Consider the following 21,498-nt stretch of genomic DNA (forward strand, 5'->3'; position numbering starts at 1 on the left):
GTTACAAAGTGAGTCTCCTGGTTTTCCTCTTTTGTGAGAAGGGCTTGGGTTGTGTTGTTCAGGTCAAACAATAGTTGGAAAGTTGAGGGTTAGGTGAAGAATGTTTAAGAGAATGAAGCTTGCCCTCCAATGCTGTTGTCAAAACACTTCATTCCAAACAATCATTAAAACAAACTCAGAAAAAACATTGTTTTGAATAATAAAATTTATTGTTCTGTGGCATCTAAGCAGCCATTGATTGATGCTCTTGCTGCTGATTCAATCCAGAATAAGAACTAACATATTTCCCCCCATACATCAGCACCAATCCGAGTTAACGTGATTGCATTAAGCTGCCTGAACTACCTTTTGTTTGATGTCAGAGCTGGATTTAAGAGCTGCTGGCTCTCGCAGTGTTGGTGTGGGTTGGGGGGTGGTGAAGGTAGTGACAGCAACTGAACCTCGTATTGGTGAGAGGACCAACCAAGCTCCTATGGTATAGCAAACGGAGTTAATTGCAGTTTTCAGATCAAGTCTGGTTTGTGGGGAGGACTTGGCAGACAAGAAAGTATGAGGACAAAGGGTTACAAAAATACCATAGCGCGAGAAAGAAGAAGCAAGAGGTCCAACTCGATACGGTGTAAGGAATTGCAAGTTGAATGCCTCAACTGGATATTAGGAATTCTTCAGCGGTGCACTGGGATGTGTGCAATGATAGACTGAATGGTCTCATTCTGCATCAGAACATTTCTGTGATTCCACAAATGCATTAATGCTGGATGGGAAAACCAATTTAAAAGTAATCTTTTGGAAATTAATGTACTGGTCATACTGGAACCCCACGTGGAAGTATATAAGACCAATCAGACTAGTATGTCTCATTCAAACATTTTACTGGCTTTTCCTTCTGAGATGTCAAGGTAAGAGAACAAACTCCATGATCTCTGGGTATGGGGAAGGTTGAAGGCCGTCCACTGAGGGGTGGGAGAAGTGTACTAAAGGATTGGACAAGCTTTTAGATTGCAGTTGTACATGTTTATAGTTAAAGTATTATTGGCCTAATTAGTTAAAACTTAGTAGTTGGAGAAGAAAACCCAGTGTACTGCCACCTCCTGGCAAAGTGTGGGTTACGAACAATTTGAAATCAAACATGAAGATTCATCCAGCAGCTTTAACATTGAGTGGGTGAGTATGTTTTAGGTGGATAATTTTAATACTTTGATGTGTTGGAGCTGAGGTTTTTATAAACGTGCTAAAAATATCCCGGAGGCGACACCTAAACCTGATTGTATTTAAACATCAATTGTGCCTTTTTCTCTTTGAAATCTTCCCCTGCTTGAGCAGGGCTTGTGAAGTGGAAGTTATATATAAAACAGATTAATATATATGTGATGCATTTAACCAATTCTGTTCCACTAGGAAAGTGTGTTAAAGTAATAAAACGTCTGAGGAACTGATTAGTAGACGACTGGAAAATTAGTGAAGTTTAATAATTTAAATAGGAAAGGGAAATGTATAATCAGTGTGAGGATAAGAAATAGATCACTTGTGCTCCTTTGATATGTAGAAATATATTTTCTGGATCGTGGAGAAATAATTACTGGAAATAATGGTGTGTTCTACGTGGTTTCACAAGGCCAAATTAAATATTTTGCAGGATTTGTTCCGGAGGTTTGGAGGTACCATTTGTGATGGTGAAAAAGTTGTTGATATACAACCTGGATCTCCGGTTACCGTGACAACCACCGCAGGAATTTACAGAGCGAAGAGTCTAGTGATTACAGCTGGGCCTTGGTCGAATAAACTATTGAACCTCGTGGGACTGCAACTTCCTCTGAAGGTACAGGGGATTTAATAGATCCAACTCATAACCAAGTAACATCATCCTATCATAGGGCTCAGTCTAAAATGACCTCCAAATACATCAATACAATCAAAGCTGCATTACAGTAAAGTGTTCCAGGAATTTTCTTTGGGTGTAATATATACTGACAGTGTTGTACTCCTGGTAATCAATGGGGAATTATCACTCAATAAACTTCACAGTAATTGCTTTGCGATCATTAATCCTTACTGTAGATGTCCTTCCGCAGATGCTACTAACGGAAGTCAGGCTGCTTCCTATTTTCTGCTCGCCCCAATCTGAGCCCTCATCATTGCACAAACTTCATGCTCCCCCAGATATAGATTCTCTATTGATCTACTGGAATAGGCAATTGAGCTGAAGGGAAGCTCTCCTCTGCACCCTACCCTCTGAATGCATGGTTCACTTTTACACAGTTATAGCTTGCAAACAAACTGTGTTGACTGAGCCAACCTTTTCTCTCCCCAATATTTGGAAAGCATTGCATTATTGCGATGTTTTAAGCACCTTGAAGGTTTTTATAAAGTTAAAAGCACCATTTGAATGCAAGTTGGTGATGGTGGCACTGGGGCCAATGAAAATCACCTGGAAATCCAGCACTCTTGAGAATAATTGGAAGAAGAGGCAAACTGAGAGAGAGGTATGCACACTGAGGAGGAGGGGAGAGAGAAACAGCAACACACACTGGGGCTGGGTGGGAGAGAGAGCCAACGGACATTGGGGCGGGGCGGGGAGGCAGAGAGAAAGAGAAAAGCAGTGTTATGCCTCACAGTCAGTGTGTCAGTATATTTTTAAGAAACACAGTATGTCAGCATGCCTTGCAAGAGACATGGTCGTGGGCGTGTGACCTGAGGGTATATGGGTCTCAGACTCTATCTTAACTTAAAGAATGTTGCTTTTTGGAATGGAAAGTTTAATGTACAGATCTAGGTACTGAAGCATCTGTGAATGTAAATGTACATAATAGAGAACTGTAATATGGGCTCGCTGGATGTTTCAATACCAAGGGCTGCACAGTGGTTAGCACTGCTGCCTCTCAGCACCAGGGACCTGGTTTCAATTCCACCCTCAGGCGACTGTCTGTGTGGAGTTTGCACATTCTCCCTGAGTCTGCATGGGTTTCCTTTGGGTGCTCTGGTTTCCTCCCACAGTCCAAAGATGTGCAGGTTAGGTGGATTGGCCATGCTAAGTTGCCCCATAAAGTCCATGGATATGCAGGCTAGGTGGATTAGCTATGGAGAAATGCAGGGTTACAAGGATAGGGTAGTGGGGGATGGGTCTGGGGGTTGGGATACTCTTTGGAGGGTCATTGTGGACTCAGTGGGCCGAATGGCCTGCTCCTACGCTGTGGGGATTAAAGGTTACCCATGTTTGGATTCTGACGCTATTAGAAATAACAACAGCATTGGTACGTCAGGTGAAAATGGCATACTTTTGTTAAAACCTGCAGCTGAGCACACTGAGGGAGAGTGGGCAGATGCAGCAGCAAGTGGGGAGGTAAACAGGGGAAAAGGCAGACAGAAAGACTGAAGAGACACTGTTCATCTGCTAAGTGTAGTTTTGTGTTTTATTTGAGGAATCAGGCAGCTTTGTTTTTTTTTTGTTGAGGCCAGTGAGTGCCTTCCCTCAATGTGGGTTTTGATCATGTGGTGTGAAATTCCGAAGCAGTGTCAGTGATCCAATATCACATGATCAGATTTCTAGGAATATGTCAAACCAGAGTTGCTAACCCCAGGCAGATGCCCAGAAACCTATTACCATGCAGATGTGCTTTTGAAACAATATTATTTCCCGATGTCTGACACTCTGGCCAATGGATTCATGCACTTCCCCAAATCCAGAGAATATTAGCACAGCTTGAAAAATTAAAGCAGAAAGGAGATTTTGTAAATCTGTATTCTTATTAAAGCTTTGTATGAGAGGCATGTCAACCCGAGAAGTGGTTTGTGGAGTCAGTTGCCTGATCTATTAAAGCGAGCAGGCAGTAACGTAATTCAGAGGAAGGTCCGACCTCCATGACCTCCCATCTGGGACACTGTAACATGAAAGGCCTGAATCAAAAATGCCAGATTATAAAATCTAACTTCAAAGCCAAGAGACTCGGAAAGGGATATTGCTGGAGAGAGAAAACCAATAAAAACGATAGAGCTGATTTTCAGCACCATCTGCAGAAAGGTCATTGCCCTGAAATGTTGGCTCTGCTTCTCTCTCCACTCATGCTGCTTAACCTGTTGGGTATTTTACGCAATTTCTGCTTTTATTTCAGATTGCAGCATCCTGCGTGTCATTTAATCTAACATTTGGTTACATCCTGACTCTAAAGGCTGATAAAAATTGAATGAAAGCCGTGTACGTGTGAATCCTGTAATCCATTCGATGTTTTTCAATTTCATTTACAGTCAACCCTGATCCAAAGCTTACATGAACAAAATCCAAGCTGTTCCTTTTGAATTACTTAGCAAATCTCCAAAGCATCTGATAAACCGACCTAAACAACCTCTTTGGAAGAGTCATTAAAATCAAAGTTCTTTTTTTAATATTTTGATCCCACCAGGATTCAGCTTCTCAGTATTTAAAAAAAAACGTTTCGGTGAGAAAGAGATTGCAAAACCATTGCCTCATCTTGGGGTTCAGGTGACAATAATCACTTGAGCTTCATTTTTGCAATGAATGCTATCATTAGAGATTGATTCCTGATAAATATTCCTAGAGATATCCCGTTTCTTTAATGTTAACTTACACCCTCATTGAACTAAAATTTAAAAAATGCTGGAAATATTCAGTCGCTCAGTCAGGCAGCATCTGTGGTGAAAGTAACAAAATTGATGTTTGGAATTCTTGAATGAGTGGGCTATGGTGAGAAAATTGAGAGAATCTCATGAAAAGTCAGGTAAGGCCTTTCTCAGTGTCAGAAGCAACATTTTCCAAGAGAAATCTGGACATCAAGAGGAGATTCTCACTAGTAAACAGTGAAAGGCTGATTAAACAGGAGTTATTGGTCATTATCACACCATTTTGACTGAATCTTGTCTTACTGGTACACAACTTCCTATTCTACCACCTGCTGGAGAGAAAGCAGATGCTGAGAATTCCTGACATGTAAGTCAGTCTGGGTATCTAGTGATTCCAGCTTTCGGCTTGAACTTTCAGATCTCTACCTCGGACACTTGGCATCAACTTTTCAGGGAAATAGTTTCACTCAGCCCATGTTCACATCAGACACATGTCTCTGCACTGCCAGCCTGCACTCTGGGACACGCTATCAGTTATCATTGCAATGCTGCCATAAGGGTACTATGTACAGGGAGGGGTACCCTGCTCATGGATTGCACCAGGTGCCAGACTGCTCCCTTGGTCTATTAGAGCTCACTTACCTCACTCCTACCTGAGTGCTCACAGCATCGCTGCCTTGCCTTAGCTTTTAACACGTTGCCCCCCTGAGTTAGAGTGAACAGGTGACCGATATTCCTGTCTGGTTTTGCCTTTTAGTAGAGACACAAAACCAGCAGGCTTCTCGTGGTCATCAGCAGTTGCCAGTGAAAAGGGGTGGATATGTTGCTTCTGTGCTCCCTCCGCTCCTCCCCCCTCCCCCCCCCCCCCCCACAACCCCAGCCCCCCAGCCCCCAGCCCCCAGCCCCCAGCCCCCAGCAGTAGCTTCCACTGTGAGCACAATGAGTAGGCTTCAAGCCTCCAGAGACTCCACTCCCAATTCTGAGGATAGCCCTCTGTTAAGTAAAGAGAGGCAGTCTGGCAAGCCTTCAGTGGGGGTGCCCAGGCACAATAAGTCGGTTTAGAATTTAGACAAAAGTTGGGCGGCACAGTGGTTAGCACTGTTGCCTCACAGCGCCAGAGACCCGGGTTCAATTCCCGCCTCAGGCGACTGACTGTGTGGAGTTTGCACATTCTCCCTGTGTCTGCGTGGGTTTCCGCTGGGTGCTCCGGTTTCCTCCCACAGTCCAAGAATGTGCAGGTCAGGTGAATTGGCCATGCTAAATTGCCCATAGTGTTAGGTGCATGGGCAAATGTAGGGGAATGGATGCGGGTCTATGTGGACTTGTTGGGCCGAAGGGCCTGTTTCCAAACTGTAAGTAATCTAATCATCTAATTGGGGCAGGCCAGATCAGGGTCCACCTTAGTAAAGCCCAGATGCTGGGCCACAGTCAGTCCTCAGCTATATGGTCAGGGGATTAGCAGAGCATTGGTTGGGAGATCACTGAGTGTGTTCAGGGGTGTGGTCAGTCATCACCTGGGGCCGTCCAGCCTAGTCAGGAAGGTGGGAGTCGGTGGGGGGGGAGCATATCTGTGCTATGGGTTTTGTGGGCAAGTTGTGACATTGTTGTAATCAGGAAAATGGGAGATCTCCGCACTGGGGATAGGAGGCAGCAACTTGGGATGTGGTGCACATACACGTGCACACACACAATATATCTATATATATATATATATATAAAACCACCAGTGAGGCTGAACAGCTTCCACACGACAAGGCCACAATTGGAAGTGTCCTCAGGATGTACAAGAGATAGAGGAAACCCAGGGTCTACCATCTTCTATGCCATTTCCTCCAGATGAGCAAGGTGCAGTGCCAGTGCAGACTGAGACATTCACAGAATGATGCCAGCTGCTGGGATGTAAAACATGAATGGCTGGCTGGCAGTCCTATCCTGGTGTTTGTCAAGGTGCCAGCTACATTGAAACTACCAACCATTGCCCAGTGATGCCCCTTCTGACTCATGCTGTGCTAATCCCTGACCCTGGCACTGCCGGACTGACCGTGGCCCACCACCCAGACTTTAATATGATGGACAGCCTTGGTCCTGACTGCTCCAAGCAGACGACTGACCCCCTGGATTGATGGTGGCTGCTGCCTTTGACTGTACCAGGACCCCAGATAGCAGTCCACCGTGACTTCACTGAGGACTTTGTGATGTGATCAGTTAGTATTTGTGTATTTGTCACATAGGCTGCTGGCACATGCTGTAGGTATGAGATTAATATATTCTGGATTAGTGATGCTGGAAGAGCACAGCAGTTCAGGCAGCATCCAAGTAGCTTCGAAATCGAAGTTTCAGGCAAAAGCCCTTCATCAGGAAGGGCTTTTGCCCGAAACTTCGATTTCGAAGCTACTTGGATGCTGCCTGAACTGCTGTGCTCTTCCAGCACCACTAATCCAGAATCTGATTTCCAGCATCTGCAGTCATTGTTTTTACCTATGAGATTAATATAGCACTGTGCTGTACAGTAACATATCCAACCATTTGACTGATCACTGGCGACAACCAGGACAAGTTGCCTGGATTGTCTGTGCTAAACTGCAAGGCAATACAGATAGACTAGAACCTTTAAAGTGAGCCTGAGGGGGAAAGGCAAGGCAGGGATGCTGCAAGTATTGAGCTGGATGCTGAGATCGTGCTAACACGGCAAGCAAGCAGCCCAGAGATGTTTAGATTAGGATCCCTACAGTGTGGAAACAGGCCCTTCAGCCCAATAAGTCCACACTGCCCTCTGAAGAGAAACCCAACCAGACCCATCCCCCCACCCTATATTTACCACTAACTAACGTACCTAACATTATGGGCAATTTAGCATGGCCAATCCACCTAACATGCGTATTTTTGGATTGAGGGAGGAACCCGGAGCACCTGGAGTAAACCCACGCAGACACAGGGAGAACATGCAAACTCCACACAGACAGTCACCCGAGGCTGGAATTGAACCTGAGTCCCTGGTGCTGTGAGGCAGCAGAGCTAACCACTGAGCCACTGTGCTGCCCCATGTTGCCTGGTCCAGTTGCAGTCCGTGAGCTGGATGCCAGTCACTGTACCCGATGTTGGTGTAGTAGCAATGCAGTGATAGTTGTCGGTCTGCAGCATGGCAGTGCAGGAGGGTACTGCATTGAATCCAGATGTGCCCATGATGATGTGAAAAGGCTGGTATGGGTCCTGTACTGCTGTCCATGGACAAGCAAAGTGTGCAGCTGCTGCCAGTGGAGGGTGCCCTGAGATGCTGGTGCCAGGTAACCATGATGGAAGGCTGGAGGAGCAAGCAAAGTGCTGGAATCACTGGGTACACACTAATGTTTACGTTGGGAAGACCCAGTGTTCAATATCAACACAGTAGGTCAGACAGTGGGAGCCCGAATATTAATGAGGCAAGGTTCAGTAGTACGAGGGGGATAATGAACAACAATCCATGCTAATAGGCCTTTCAGTGCTCACTAGTGAGAATGTCACCTCGAGATCTGGAAGTTGGTTGTGAAATGTGATGATCCTGGCGTCGAGAATTGCTTGAATTCTCAATCAATTCTCCCAAGGTTCTTGCCAGAGCCCACAGTGTTCAGGCTCTGGGCTAATCCCAACCTATATTCCTCCTCATGACTTCACACATTTGTCCACCAATCAGAGCGCTTCTTGGATTCTTGAATAATAGGACGGCCAATTGCAATTATGGTTTTCATTCAGACAGGCGTGGGAGTGCTCTGCATAAGATTAAATGGCTGAATTTCCTCTTCTGCTTTTTCCATCCCTCTGCCTCCCACACGCTCACTCTTTAACACTCTTTATGTTGATCTCACTGATTAACCTGTGAAATGGTGCTTTCAGTTTTATAATATTTATGGGGGAAATCACATTAATATTGAGATGTTTATTGAAGTCATTAGTTTTCTTTTAAAGCAGTCGTGTAGGCTAGTTGATTTGCCATAGGTTTTTGCACATATGACAAATGGAGGCAATATTTTTCATTTTTGAGGAAACATATGTGATTACATTTGAAACACTATTTCTCTGAAAGGACTATCTCCACTGTGCAGGAGCCTTCAACAGAGATTAAGAAGACTGGATTGTAAATTCTTTTTGTGATTTACAGACTGATACTGTTACAAATGCTGCAAAGGATGGGGGAGAGACAGTGCAAAAGAATCAGTTCTTATTCAGCAAAGCTGTTTTATTTTGGAAGAGAACTAGAAAAGTGTGTTATTATTAGTATTGTCCTGGGGAGAAGGATTAGACAACATATCAGCATTTACACAGTTTATGTTTCTCATGTGAGTTGCCAGTCATTTTCACATATACATCTGCCTTCATGTTCTTCATGGCTGATCGGAATGGATATTGATGTTCTTCACCTTGGCTGGAGATTCATAGTCTTAGGTTAAGGCATTGGCCATTTGGGATAGACCTGTAGAAAAATGTCTTCATGGTGTAAGTCTTCAGAATTCTCAACTTCAAAGGGACATGCTGTGTCATGGAATATATCTATGAATGATATCAATAGATTTTTGCTAGTCAAAGGAATAGCGGGATCAAGGTATAGGTTGGGAAAGTGAGATTGATGTAGGCTCAGGAGAGTTTGGCTTCCTCCTGTTCCTATTTCTGATGATCACGTGTTCACTGAGAACTGTTGGAGATCTTTCTAGGGGTACAGCTACGTTTATGTTTCTTGTGCAGAGATGGGCTCTCCTTCAACTGTATGATTATTTTTTAAGCCACTGACTGTTCTGCAAATTGCTCTCCAGTGTCTCACAAAACTGTTCCCAAATAGTGATCTGGGAATTACGGATGACTGAACTCCATCCTTCTCCATCTGGAGAAGCTCCTGTTTTTGGTACTGTACTCCATTTAATAATGCAGCTCCAAATCAAGGCTTTATCATATTAGGGAAACAACAGATGTTCCTATGCTCCATTACTTTGTAGTGTAGCATATCACTGTATTAATATATCTTGCCAGAAGGCTGCCATTATTTAATGCTTAAAGCCCAGAAACGTGGAGAATGAAACAATATTGTGACTATCCCAAATCATTCAACATGTCTAGCCAATGTTAGAGTGGTGCTGGAAAAGCACAGCAGGTCAGGCATCAGAGGAGCAGGAAAATTAACATATTGGGCAAAATTTCTGATGAAGGGCTTTTGCCCGCAACGTCTGTTTTCCTGTTCCTTGGATGCTGCCTGACCTGCTGTGCTTTTCCAGCGCCACTCTAATCTTGACTCTAATCTCTAGCATCTGCAGTACCCACTTCTGCCTGTGTCTCGCCAATGCTTGAGTCTCACAGACCAGGAAGGTCCCAGGTTTAATGTCAGTTTGATGAGGGTTTTGTTGTTGGTGTTTGGTGATCGAATTTAGGAGATTTAAAGCCATCCAAGATCCACAAAGATAGAAACATGGAAAATTAGAGCAGGAGTAGGCCATTCAGCCCTTCAAGCCTATTCCACTATTCAACATGATCATGGCTGATCATCCATCTCAGTATCCTACTCCTGCTTTTCCCTTTGATTCCTTTAGCCCATAGAACTAAATCTAACTCCTTCTGGAAAGTATTTAACATTTTAGCCTCAACTGCTTTCTGTAGCAGAGAACTACACATGCTCACCACTTTCTGGGTGAAAACATATCTCCCCATCTCCATCCTAAATGTCCTACTCCATATCCTTAGGCTGCGACTCTGCTTCAATGACTGCGAACATCCCCTCTGAGTTTACCATGTTAAATCCTATTAGACTGTTTATAGGATTCTATGAGATTGCTCCCTCAACACATTCTTCTAAACCTCAGTGAATATTGTCCTAACTGATCCAGTCTCTCTTCAAACATCAGACCAGCTATCCCAGGAATCAGTCTGGGAAATCTTTGTTGTACTCCCTCCATAGCCAGAACATCCTTCCTGGAGTTCTGAACTGCACACAGTACTCCACGGGTGGTTTCACCAAGTCATGTACAATTGCAGCAAGATATCCCTGCTCCTGTATTGAACTCCTCTTGTTATGAAGGCTAACATACCGTGTGTGGTCTTCACCCCCTGCTGCACCTGCAGGTTTACTCTCAGTGAAAGGTCTCATTATGCCTCCCCCCTTGCCCAATCTCTCACCCTTCAGGTAATAAACTGCTGTCCTGTCTTTGCTACCAAAGTGGATAACCTCACATCTATCCATATTATACTGCATCTCCCCATTCATTTACCCACTGCCTCAACTTGTCTAAATCACGCTGAAGCATCTATCTATCCTCCTCACGGTTCACCCTCCCACCTAGTTCTGTGTTGTGATTTCCCAGCCTTCACAAGCTGCCCTTATATTGCCAGTAATATTAGCAGCCTACCAGCCAACCAGAGTTCCAACAGCTGTAGAAGCGACTGTGGGCTGAGCCTTTTTCTTTTCTGAGTCTGCATTGCGTTGAGCTTTTTGGAGGGTTAAGACGAGGCATAGTGAGTTCTCACGGTGGTGTCTTGTTGAACTTGCTTCTTTAAGTATGTACCCTGCCCCTGTGATGATACTATGGCTTGAAGAAGTGCATTTTGTCCTTTTTGTTTAATGAAGACAGGTTGAGACAGCAGTCTGCTCCAAAGCCAATAAAGTGAACAGCTTGTGAGGCCTTGGAATAATAGAAGCAGCCGGAACGGGTGGGGTCTTTCCCACCCCAACACCTAATATCTTAACCCGGCACACCCTATAAGTTGCTTACTCACTCACCTGGTACACTGTGTCACCCACTTTCATTTTCCATCATACCTACGATGGGGCAGGAAGAGTCAAGACAGTAATGTGCTGCCCTGCCATTCAACTCCTAACCATGATTGAGGAGAAGATCCTGTCTGACCAACCCCAGGTTGACCTGGACTCATCAGATGCGGCCCTTGATGTAGTGTGCTGGGAACTCCTGACTGGCGGCTATCCCTTTGACCTGACTGAGCTCTGCTGACAACGATGCAAAGATGCTTGGCTTTGTGTCTGTGCTGAATGACTCAGCAAAACAGCAGTAATTTGAACTTGATATCACTGGCTAAGGGGGCAAAGCACTGCCAGACATGGGGGATGGGAGTATCAGGTAGGCTCAGAGTTTGTGAATGCAATGAAAGCAAGTGAACACATCAGATATCCAGCCTGGTCCAGTCCGTGAGTGTGATCCAGAGCACAGTGTCCTTGCTGCAGGGTTACAATGGGAGTTGCCAGTGCAGCTTGAGATGCAGCACTGCAATGCAGAAGAGTCCTGTAAATGGGTCAGAGATATAACAAGTCTTAATGCCTGTCCATTATAACCCTCTACTGCTTGGTGAGCATATTGTCATGCCAATTGTGAAAAGCATAAAAGATGGGTTGAGTTGGACAGGTTGGACTGAAGGGTCTGTTTCCATGCTGTACATCTCTATGACTCTATTAAGTTGGGCCTCCACACTTATTGCCTGATTCTGCTACACATTTTGCCATAGCTGACATCACTCAGACCCCTCCAGGATTCTGTCCTTTGAGTGGAGAAAAGACTAGGTACACATTATCTCAACACCACACCCTGCCTGGCCAGTGGAGATGTTATCAGTAGAGAGCTACCATTGTCCTTTCAAACAGGGGATTTTTACAAGGAAAGGATGGAGGAGGCCAGCTAAAGCCATCCATCTTCACTAGTTTACATCAGTGTAAGTTGTAGTGTTTGAGTTCATTGAAAAATTTACTTTTAAAAGGCACTGTTCTCTATTCAGAGTCAAACCGTGTAGTGCTGGAAACGCTCAGCAGGTCAGGCAGCATCCGAGGAGCAGGAGAGTCAATGTTTCGAGCATAAGCCCTGCATCAGGAATGTCCAAAATGTCGATTCTCCTGCTCCTTGGATGCTGCCTGACCTGTTGTGCTTTTTCAGCACCACACTTTTTAACACTGATTTCCAGCATCTGTAGTCCATTGCTCTCAGTTCAGCCATCGAAGCAGGTGACTATTAATAGCTTTAAGATGTGCTTACCTCTCTGGGGTGACCTGTAATTAAGGATGCAACAAGTTACATAAGTCTGGCAATATTGCCACACCACAGAGTGTGTATTTTACTATCAAAGACCTCAATTACTCCGTTTCTTTGTCACTGCTGAGTTAGTGGCCTCTCACTTGTGTGAAACACTGCCCATTGCTTTGCTGAAATGTCATGTGCCTCACAGGCACATTTATTTTTCATTGTCTGAATTAACCTTTTACCTGTTGAATTGATCACCTTTGTTAGACACTGAGGATCGTGGTTTGTTACTGGAAGGAGAAAGTCCTTGGAACATATGGAATTCAGAAGGGACATCCTTGCTTTATAAAAATTTCTGACTCCATTGAACATCATATCTATGGTCTTCCTTCCAATGAATATCCAGGACTTATGAAGGTATGGATGTGGATATTAGGTTCTTTATTCTGCAAGTACAAATGTGGCTCTGTGTATGATTTTGCTTTTATAACATTCCTGTGAAACATCTTTGGATATTTTATCATGCAAATGACATTATATAAATGGAAGTTTTTCCTGAATGGCAATTGAAGTTATAGTCAACTTTTGATCATCACTCTGAGATTGATTGATTGGGCTGACAGATTCTCCACAAATTGTGTTCATAATAATTATACAGCTGCAGGGAATAGAAAATAGGAACAAATTTCATTATATTGAAACTTGAATGGATAAAAATGTGTGTACATAGCATAGATAATCCATATGTTCACTACTTCATGTGTTATCCGTATAGACAACAGAGAAGAGAGAAATGGGTACTTGATCTGGTCATTTGTTAGATAGTGTTTATTGCAAGACTTCAGTCATTTTATTGATTTCTCTTATGAGTGAGAATCACAATATTATGCCTGCTGTTATCAAATATTCTGTTTATGCAACTGGTTTAGGGATTCTTTTAAAGATTCTTTTGTGTGTTTTTGGATAATTTAAGCATGTTTATTTTGATCCAGAGTACAGTACAGTAGTTTACATAGTGAAGGGATTTAAAAGGATATTTTTGGAAGTTATGCATGTGCTTTCATAGATATAAAAGGATTAAACAATCAGGTATATGAGGTTTATTGTTTTCAGGTGAACAGTCTTCTTAGAAATTCATGAAAGAAATTGTACCACTTTTCCAGCAGGAGAAAATTTAACCACTGCCCCTTGACATTCAATGGCATTACTATCCCTAAATCCCCCACTGTCAATATGCTGAGGGTTACCATTGACCCTCTGTGGTGGATGAAGATCCAGTTACAAATAAAATACATTTGGACAGGTACATGAATAGGAAAAGTTTCAAGGGATCTGAGCCAAGTGGAGGGAAGTGGTGCTCTTGAGAAACATGGTTGGCATGGATGAGATGGAACGAAGGGTCTGTTTCCATGTTGTATGACTTTATCACTCCATAACTAAATGAGGTAGACTAGCCATATAAATAGCGGTTACAAGAGCAGGTCAGAGGTTAGGTATCTTGCAGTGAGTAACTCACCTCCTAACACACATTCCCTATAATTTTTCCTGCCACTGCATGTGGCTCCTGACTCAGTGTACAGCAGTGACTTTTGGTTTCAGAAGCCAATGCATCAGTATGCCAATTGGCATTATTCCTGATGAAGGGCTTTTGCCCGAAACGTCGATTTCGCTGCTCGTTGGATGCTGCCTGAACTGCTGTGCTCTTCCAGCACCACTAATCCAGTATTTGGTTTCCAGCATCTGCAGTTTTTGTTTTTACCATGCGCGGAACCTGCCAGCCTCACAGCTTAGAGGGAATGTTGTTCCTGACTCCCCAAAGCCTGTCTCCTTCTACATTGCACAAATCTGGAGGGTAATGGAATATTACCTGGATGGGTGCAACTCCAACAACACTGAAGAAGCTTGACACCATCCAGGGCAAAGCATCTCACTTGATTGGCACCACATCCACAAACATCCACTCCCTCCATCACCAATGCTCAGTAGCAGCTGTGTGTACCATCCATAGGAGGCACTACAGAAAAACCACAAGAATCTTTAAGCAGCACTTTCCAAATCCAGGACTACTACCATGTCGAAGGACAAAGGCAGCTTATACATGGGAACACTACACCTGCAAGTTTCCCTCCAAGCCATTGACTGTCCTGACTGTGAGAGATATCATATCCTTCACTATCACTGGGTCAAAATCCTGGTATTCCTCTGCTAATAGCCTTGTGTGCGTGTGGACTGCAGCAGTTCAAGAAGACAGCTCACGACCACCTTAAGAGCAACTGGGGATAGATAGTAAATGCTGGCCCAGCCAGCAAAGGCCATATCCCAAGAGCTAAAATAAAGCAGTACAGAAATTAAAAATTGAAGAGCTGGAATATTAATACATACTGTAAATTAACAAGTAATGTTCACCTGTAGGGCAATGTCAAAAGCCTGGATACACGTTTATTATCAAAGTAAGAAAAGGCAATTTTAAATTCAAAGCCATGGATATTTTCATTATAGATTTGACCTTTTGACATTGTCTTCTCATAGATGGAAAAATAAATGTATGCAAAAATATTGTTTAAGGTCTTATATGTATTCATAATTACCATCTGCAAAATATTCCTCTCCTTTGTCACAGTTTTGCCAGCTACCTGTCAGCCTTCTGTGCAATGATAAATTCTTCAGTTTGCCTTTGTAATGGAAACAAACACACAAGACTTGTCAGGCTTCTGTTATACATCCCACCCACCAGGATGATGTTGTATGGCCTCAGTTTGGGGGTCCTAAAACCTATTTGCTAAACTCTCACCCACATGACTCTGCTTCCCATATTGTTATGCATTTTGTAATCTAGCCATACATAATATAACAAGAATCAGACAAAAACAAGAATAGGATTTATTACTTTAAAATGGGCTTTCAATTATTTTCAGCACCTAACCTCAGGTAATGTACCTGAAGTCTACTTGTTTTTGAAGTGGAATTAGGAACATTAAATATTTTTAACGCTGAGTTGGATAGATTCATGACTGGAAAAGGAGTCAAATGTTATAGATGGGAAAATGGAGTTGAAGCCTTAAGCAGTTCAGCTTTGATTCTATCAAATAGGAGACAGGCTCAAGAGGCTGAATAGCGTATTCATGTATGATTTATATGATCTGGACCCACTGAATACCACCACCAGAGGAGTGATTAATGCAATTATATACACATGTCAATGCTATGTAAAATCTATACACAAATTAATGTCTGTAGTAAAATGTTCATGAATTTCTAGTGAAAAGATTTCTTTATATCATTAAAGACAGTGGCTTTGAGTGTTTTTTTTGGAATTAATGCTTAAATCCAATGCAGACCGACAAAAGTCCTCCGACAGCTAGCTGCAAGGATCCTGAATGGAAGAGAGTTAGGTGGTCTCAACTAATTTCACAGCACAGGTCTTTTTTTTTCATACTGGGACATTAACTTGACTGCTTCACTCTGAAAAGCAATAAATGTAATTGGTGTGGGATATAAAAATGTCACTAATGACTATGCAATTAGGGATGGGCAACAAGTGCTGACCTTGCCTGCAACATCCATTTCCTGTGAAAGAATTAAAACTATTCTGCGATTGGAGTTAGGCCTATTGTAGAAGATTTGTTAGATGTGCAAGCAGTGAAGAAACATGTATTGAGGAACATCATCTAAACTGCAAGAATAATGCCAAGGCACTCAGTCTTTATAATCCATTTCATTATACAGAGGGCATAAAGGATACCCTTACTCTATCACTTAGGTTGGAGAGACAACTTGGCAATCAGATATCAAAAAGGAATACAAATCATTTTCATAATACAAAAGAATAAAAGTATTTTGAAGAGATTGCCAGGAAATGGTTGAAATCTCTTTTCTATGGAGTCTAATGTCCTGAATTCTGAAGGTAGCCTTAGGCTTGGAAAGATCACAATTTGATCTGGCAGTGACTTGATGAGCACTTGGCCTTGGTACTGGGATAAATTGCAACAACCATGTCTGTCCTCTAGAGGGACTGTCATTGTTTTATGCCATTATTGAATACCTGTAAGTCCCCTTCCACTGGGGATGAGGGTAATCTATCCTCAATTTAAAAAATAACTTGTTGAAAGGAAATACCACTCCCAGCCTAAAGCAATGAAAATCTTATTTAAATGTGGGTGGTCTGCAGACAGAAGACTTTGCTGGTTTTGTACCTTTGTGGCAATGAGCAGGGTTCTGCATGGTGATAGGGAATGACAAGTGAAAAGTTGCTTTGAGATATCTACCTCCCCAACATGAAGTCTGAAGGGTCAAATTGCAGCAATGTGGTATTAATTCAACAAGAGTTCAGTATGGATTGTTTTTCCCATCAATTTTGTAAGGCCAGGGGGCAAAATAATTATATCTTATTTAATCTAACCACCTGATGAAGGAGCAGCACTCCGAAAGCTAGTGCTTCCAGTTAAATCTGTTGGACTATAACTTGGTGTTGTGTGATTTTTAACATAAATCTTATTTATTTTCGTAAACATGATTGCATGTGATTCTTTTGATACATAGCTGTGCTGTTGCAGTCTATTGTGAATCATATTGGGAACACAATACATTGGGAGACATAAAGAATCAAATTTAATTCTACATTGCCAGTGCTTATGAGATAAAAGGTCATCTCCTCCTTCTAACATTAATGGCCGAAAGGGAAATGTTTTAGTGTAGCTCCAACCTAATTTATAATACATGTGAATACATCGCAGAAATAAATTAATAATGTGGCATAAATTGTGCCTTGGTTTGAATGAGGAATAAGCCCTTTCTGGACATGTATGTATAAGAAAATGTGTGTGTGAGAACATGTGTATGTCAAGAATGTACTCTATAACAGATGGCAAATGATCTTGAACAAAAATTCCCTTTTTAGGTCTGCTACCACAGTGGCAGTGATGCTGACCCAGATGAACGTGATATCGTATTACAGCAGCCTTCTCAGGATGTGAACATTCTGAGCACCTTTTTGTCTAAAGAGTTTCCTGGCGTGGATCCAAAGCCTGCGATTGTTGAATACTGCATGTATACAGTAATGTATCATTCTCCTTGCCTTCATGTAACTAGAAAGGCTTTAAAAGCTATACTGGAGATCTGGTTCCCTTTGATTTCTTAGGATCTATTTTCTTTGAGTTGTGAAAGAAAGAATAATTCCTCATAAATATTAATATCTCTTCAGAATCACTCCTCTGTAAAACCGGTTTCCGGTATTTTAGGCTGTGTTGAAACTTTCATCAAAGGGGCTTTGAATAAAATTGGCACATAAAATGTTAGTACCTTCAAGATCTAAATGTACATCCTACCTTATTACTCCTGAAAAAATAATATTCTAGTTACTTTTAATATTGTATTAAAACAGCAATTATATTTAGTAGCCCTAAAGCATATTTTCTATTTAATATCTTCTCTAAATATACTAAAGAATTGAGAGTGTATATTAATTTAATCCTCAGTCATATAAATACCTGTGGCATATGAGAACAAAATACCATATATGCTAGACTCCTAATTCCCTGGAGTATATTTCCTATAGCTCTAAGACAATCTCCTGTACATTCCTTGCAATTTAATTGAAACATTTTTCTGAACTGATTATGTTATCAGTTTCTCCAAGCCTTTAATCAATTTAATATTAACTTGACAATTGCTAATAGCCCTTATTACATTATATAATATAGTCTCAACACAATGAAAGTATTATGTAACAGATGGAATCAGGTAAGGAAAGGACTATAATTTAACCTCAGGTTTTGGAAGGTATTTAAAATAATCTCACACTTCATTTTTATGGTTTCTGACATTCCTTCACTATCCATGGCATTATATTATAGTCACCACATAAAGCAGAATTGAGGGACATTTCCCCAAACGGATTCTATGCTCTATTTCAGTTTTATCAGTACCACATGAATTGTCAGATGCAAGCTAATACAAAGTACTGAAATATTGATTCAACTTCAGCAAAAAGAAAATTCATTTGATTGAGCCTATGTGAACCATAATGTTATACAGTAGGTCTATGTTACTCACTTAATTTATGATGGTGAGGGAGAATTGTAACTCAGATGGACTGTTTGTTTCAAGGGTAATATTTTCCTGCATGGGGTTATAATTTTTTGTCAAATAAACACATTCTCAAGGCAAACAATAATAATAATTTATTCATAGAAAAGCCTGAAGGAACCACTGTATTAAGGGTTGACTTTCCACGGTTATCAACTTTCCTGATTCTTGTGAACCCATTTAGTTTACAAACTCAAATTGCTGACAGTTTCATTTTTTGAAAGTCTTTTTGTTCAGTGTTTCTGAGTCAGCCCCTGTTTGCAAAGCTCATAAATAACCTGACTTGTGCCTGGAAATGAATTCAACCTTGTTCTGAAATCCTCTAACAATAGAAATGTGGCTTGATGTAAAATGTTTTGAAATGACTTTTCAAAATGCATGCTTCATCGGAAGGCTGAAAAATGTGCAGTTTCAAATGTAAGCAAGATGTGGGATGGTAGGAGAGGCAGTGCAGGTTGAGGAGTGTTAACAATTCCTCACCCGCCCCCCAACTCCTCATTCTACTGGGCAGCCAGCCAGGTAGGCAAATGCTGTGGATGATTTGTTTGCACTGGTCCCATTGCCTTCCCATGGGTCCCAACATTTACAGCAGGGTCTAGCTACTCCGATTACATTATTTGCACTTGACTGCAATTTTCACCTCAGAACTACATAGGGAACCTGTTGCTGCTGCTCTGCCTGACTCTGGACATTGAAAAGAGGAACCAGCATCTGCAGAGGTCAGACATCTTCATGTCTTGCTATTTGGTTTCTCTGGGCTAGGAATATTTTCCCCTTGATGCCACAAGGAAACCTAGATATCATCTCAGTGCCTTTTTAACCTGCTGGCACAGTCCGATTCTTCCAGTCCGTACTGATGATGTCCGATGCTGCCTGCACTCTCACCCCCATTTGGCCTTTTGGGCAGCTGGTACTTGCTACAGGTTCAAAGGACTGACAACAAACACGCAGCAAGGACCAGAGAGGTAAAACCTCAGCCTCTTGTTGGATGGGACTGGATGGTTTTCCATTCACTCTGGCCTTCAACTGCACTGATCCTGTGTTTCATTCAAATCGACGACTCTATTTGCAAGCATTTTTGGTCAAGTTAGGCCCAATAGAGAAATGACACCTGATGTTTTGTTTTTCACACTGAAATCTTCACATTTTCATTCAATAGGTTACCCCAGATTCAGACTTCATTCTGGATTATCATCCAGAGCACAGTAACATCATCATTGGAGCTGGATTCTCAGGTTGGTACAGTTACAATATGAACTGACTGCTTATCTTATAAAATCACATTCTTTTTGGTACAATTTCCTTTTACTGAATTGCAAAAAATCAATATTGTGAATCTTTTCATTGCCAATATCTATTAAAGCATGAAAGTTTTAATTTTGATATGAGTAAACTTTTACAGAATAGATCTCTGGTTGCAGTTCACAATTTTTAAAAAATAAAGAATTATTTTGCAGATATTGTAAAGACTTTTAATTTGAAGAAAAATTCAGAGCTCGGAGGATTGTCTAGTCGGGGGTCAGGGATGGAATAAAATAGATGCTGTACATACGTGAACTAAAATATACTTCTCAAGTAGCTAGTAGCTCTTAGGAAGACTATATAAAAGGAGGCATAATAAAGTTGAAGAGAAGGTGGCCAAAGTTGACAAATTGTGGCCATGATTTTTCTTTCCATCTGTCATAGGCTCCCATTAAGTCAAAGTGACAGCTTCGCAACTGCCCAAGGTAGATTCTCGAATCTTATTCAAACTCTTATGTGAATTGTGTGTTGCCATTTGTGCTCAAATTCCTTCAGGCCAGATGTTCATGGGACAGAAGTTATCAGTCAAAACCCTTGCTGGTGATCTTGCTAATGATACTGTTGAAAAGAAACACTAGAAAACTAGTCTGACAGAGAACTCAGGCAGAACTTTTATTATCTCTCCCCTTGCTGTTGTGCTGGAATTATTGTGACAGAGTTGGCCTGACTTACTTGCACTCCCAATATTGCTTGGAAGCCATGTGTGAATGCATTAAATATGTAGTTCCGACCGGTGATTATTTATTGAAGCTAACCAGGATTTATCCAGAATTTGGTTTACAGTCTTTTTCAACTCCCTTCCTTAATGTCACACAGTCTCTTATCAGCAAACCATCTAGAAGTAATTGATCACAGCCAAGTATAATTTATTGGCTGTTCCTGTAGCTAGTTCTAATTTAGTAACATCAATTTTGTTGTGATAAGCCAAATACTGAATAAGCCCTCAAGCTACAAATCCAATCTGCAGCCAATTTATAATTTAAATAAAAGGTAAAAGCATTGCGAAAGTAAAATCTACTTTCGATTGAAGATTTCCCTTCCGGCTATTTCCTTCTGTCAATCAGGGCTCTGCCAGCTGAGACCAGCACAACTACTATATGTAAGAATATATTTTGTTCCTGTGCTGACCAACAACCTGCCTAATGGATTTATAAATTACACTGCATTGGGAAGTAACAAATGACCATTAAAGAAATTGTGACCATGGCTTTGACAAATTTTATAGGCATTTAATGAAGTGACCATAAATTACATTCCAACGAGACATTACCCAGTATAATTTGGACCAATGTGGCCTCTACATGGTCAATTCAACCTGTTTTATAGCTGCGACTGAAACCTATCCAATGGATTTTCATGCACCCAGTGCAGATCATTACTTTGAATCTAAGTTAACAATACTCAGTCACCTGTCATCAGAAGTTGCTACCTAATATTTAGATGGACAGTTTACACTTTTGCTTGTATGTAGCAGTTTATGTGGACTTTGGGTGTTTAATTAGACCTGGAAATGTGCCACACTGGTTCCTCTCAAAACTGGAAGATCAACATGTCAACG

At 41.7% G+C, this 21,498-nt stretch overlaps 1 protein-coding gene across 2 annotated transcripts in view; it reads left to right on the plus strand.

Moving 5' to 3' along the window:
- pipox (pipecolic acid oxidase) overlaps positions 1-21,498 on the plus strand; it is a 65,831-nt gene that overhangs the window by 37,092 nt on the left and 7,241 nt on the right. The window contains exons 4-8 of one of the 2 annotated variants that reach the window (XM_072589692.1): positions 1,637-1,819; positions 12,822-12,971; positions 17,452-17,607; positions 19,798-19,873; positions 20,325-20,377. In XM_072589692.1, coding sequence (XP_072445793.1) covers positions 1,637-1,819; positions 12,822-12,971; positions 17,452-17,607; positions 19,798-19,873; positions 20,325-20,335 — 576 coding nt within the window. In that variant the 3' untranslated portion in view covers positions 20,336-20,377. Of the gene's footprint in view, positions 1-1,636; positions 1,820-12,821; positions 12,972-17,451; positions 17,608-19,797; positions 19,874-20,324; positions 20,378-21,498 lie in introns of those variants that run through there. The other variant, XM_072589691.1, reaches the window with a different exon arrangement.

The sequence above is a fragment of the Chiloscyllium punctatum genome, chromosome 19 (genome assembly GCF_047496795.1).
Source record: "Chiloscyllium punctatum isolate Juve2018m chromosome 19, sChiPun1.3, whole genome shotgun sequence".
Taxonomy (NCBI): Eukaryota; Metazoa; Chordata; class Chondrichthyes; order Orectolobiformes; family Hemiscylliidae; genus Chiloscyllium; species Chiloscyllium punctatum.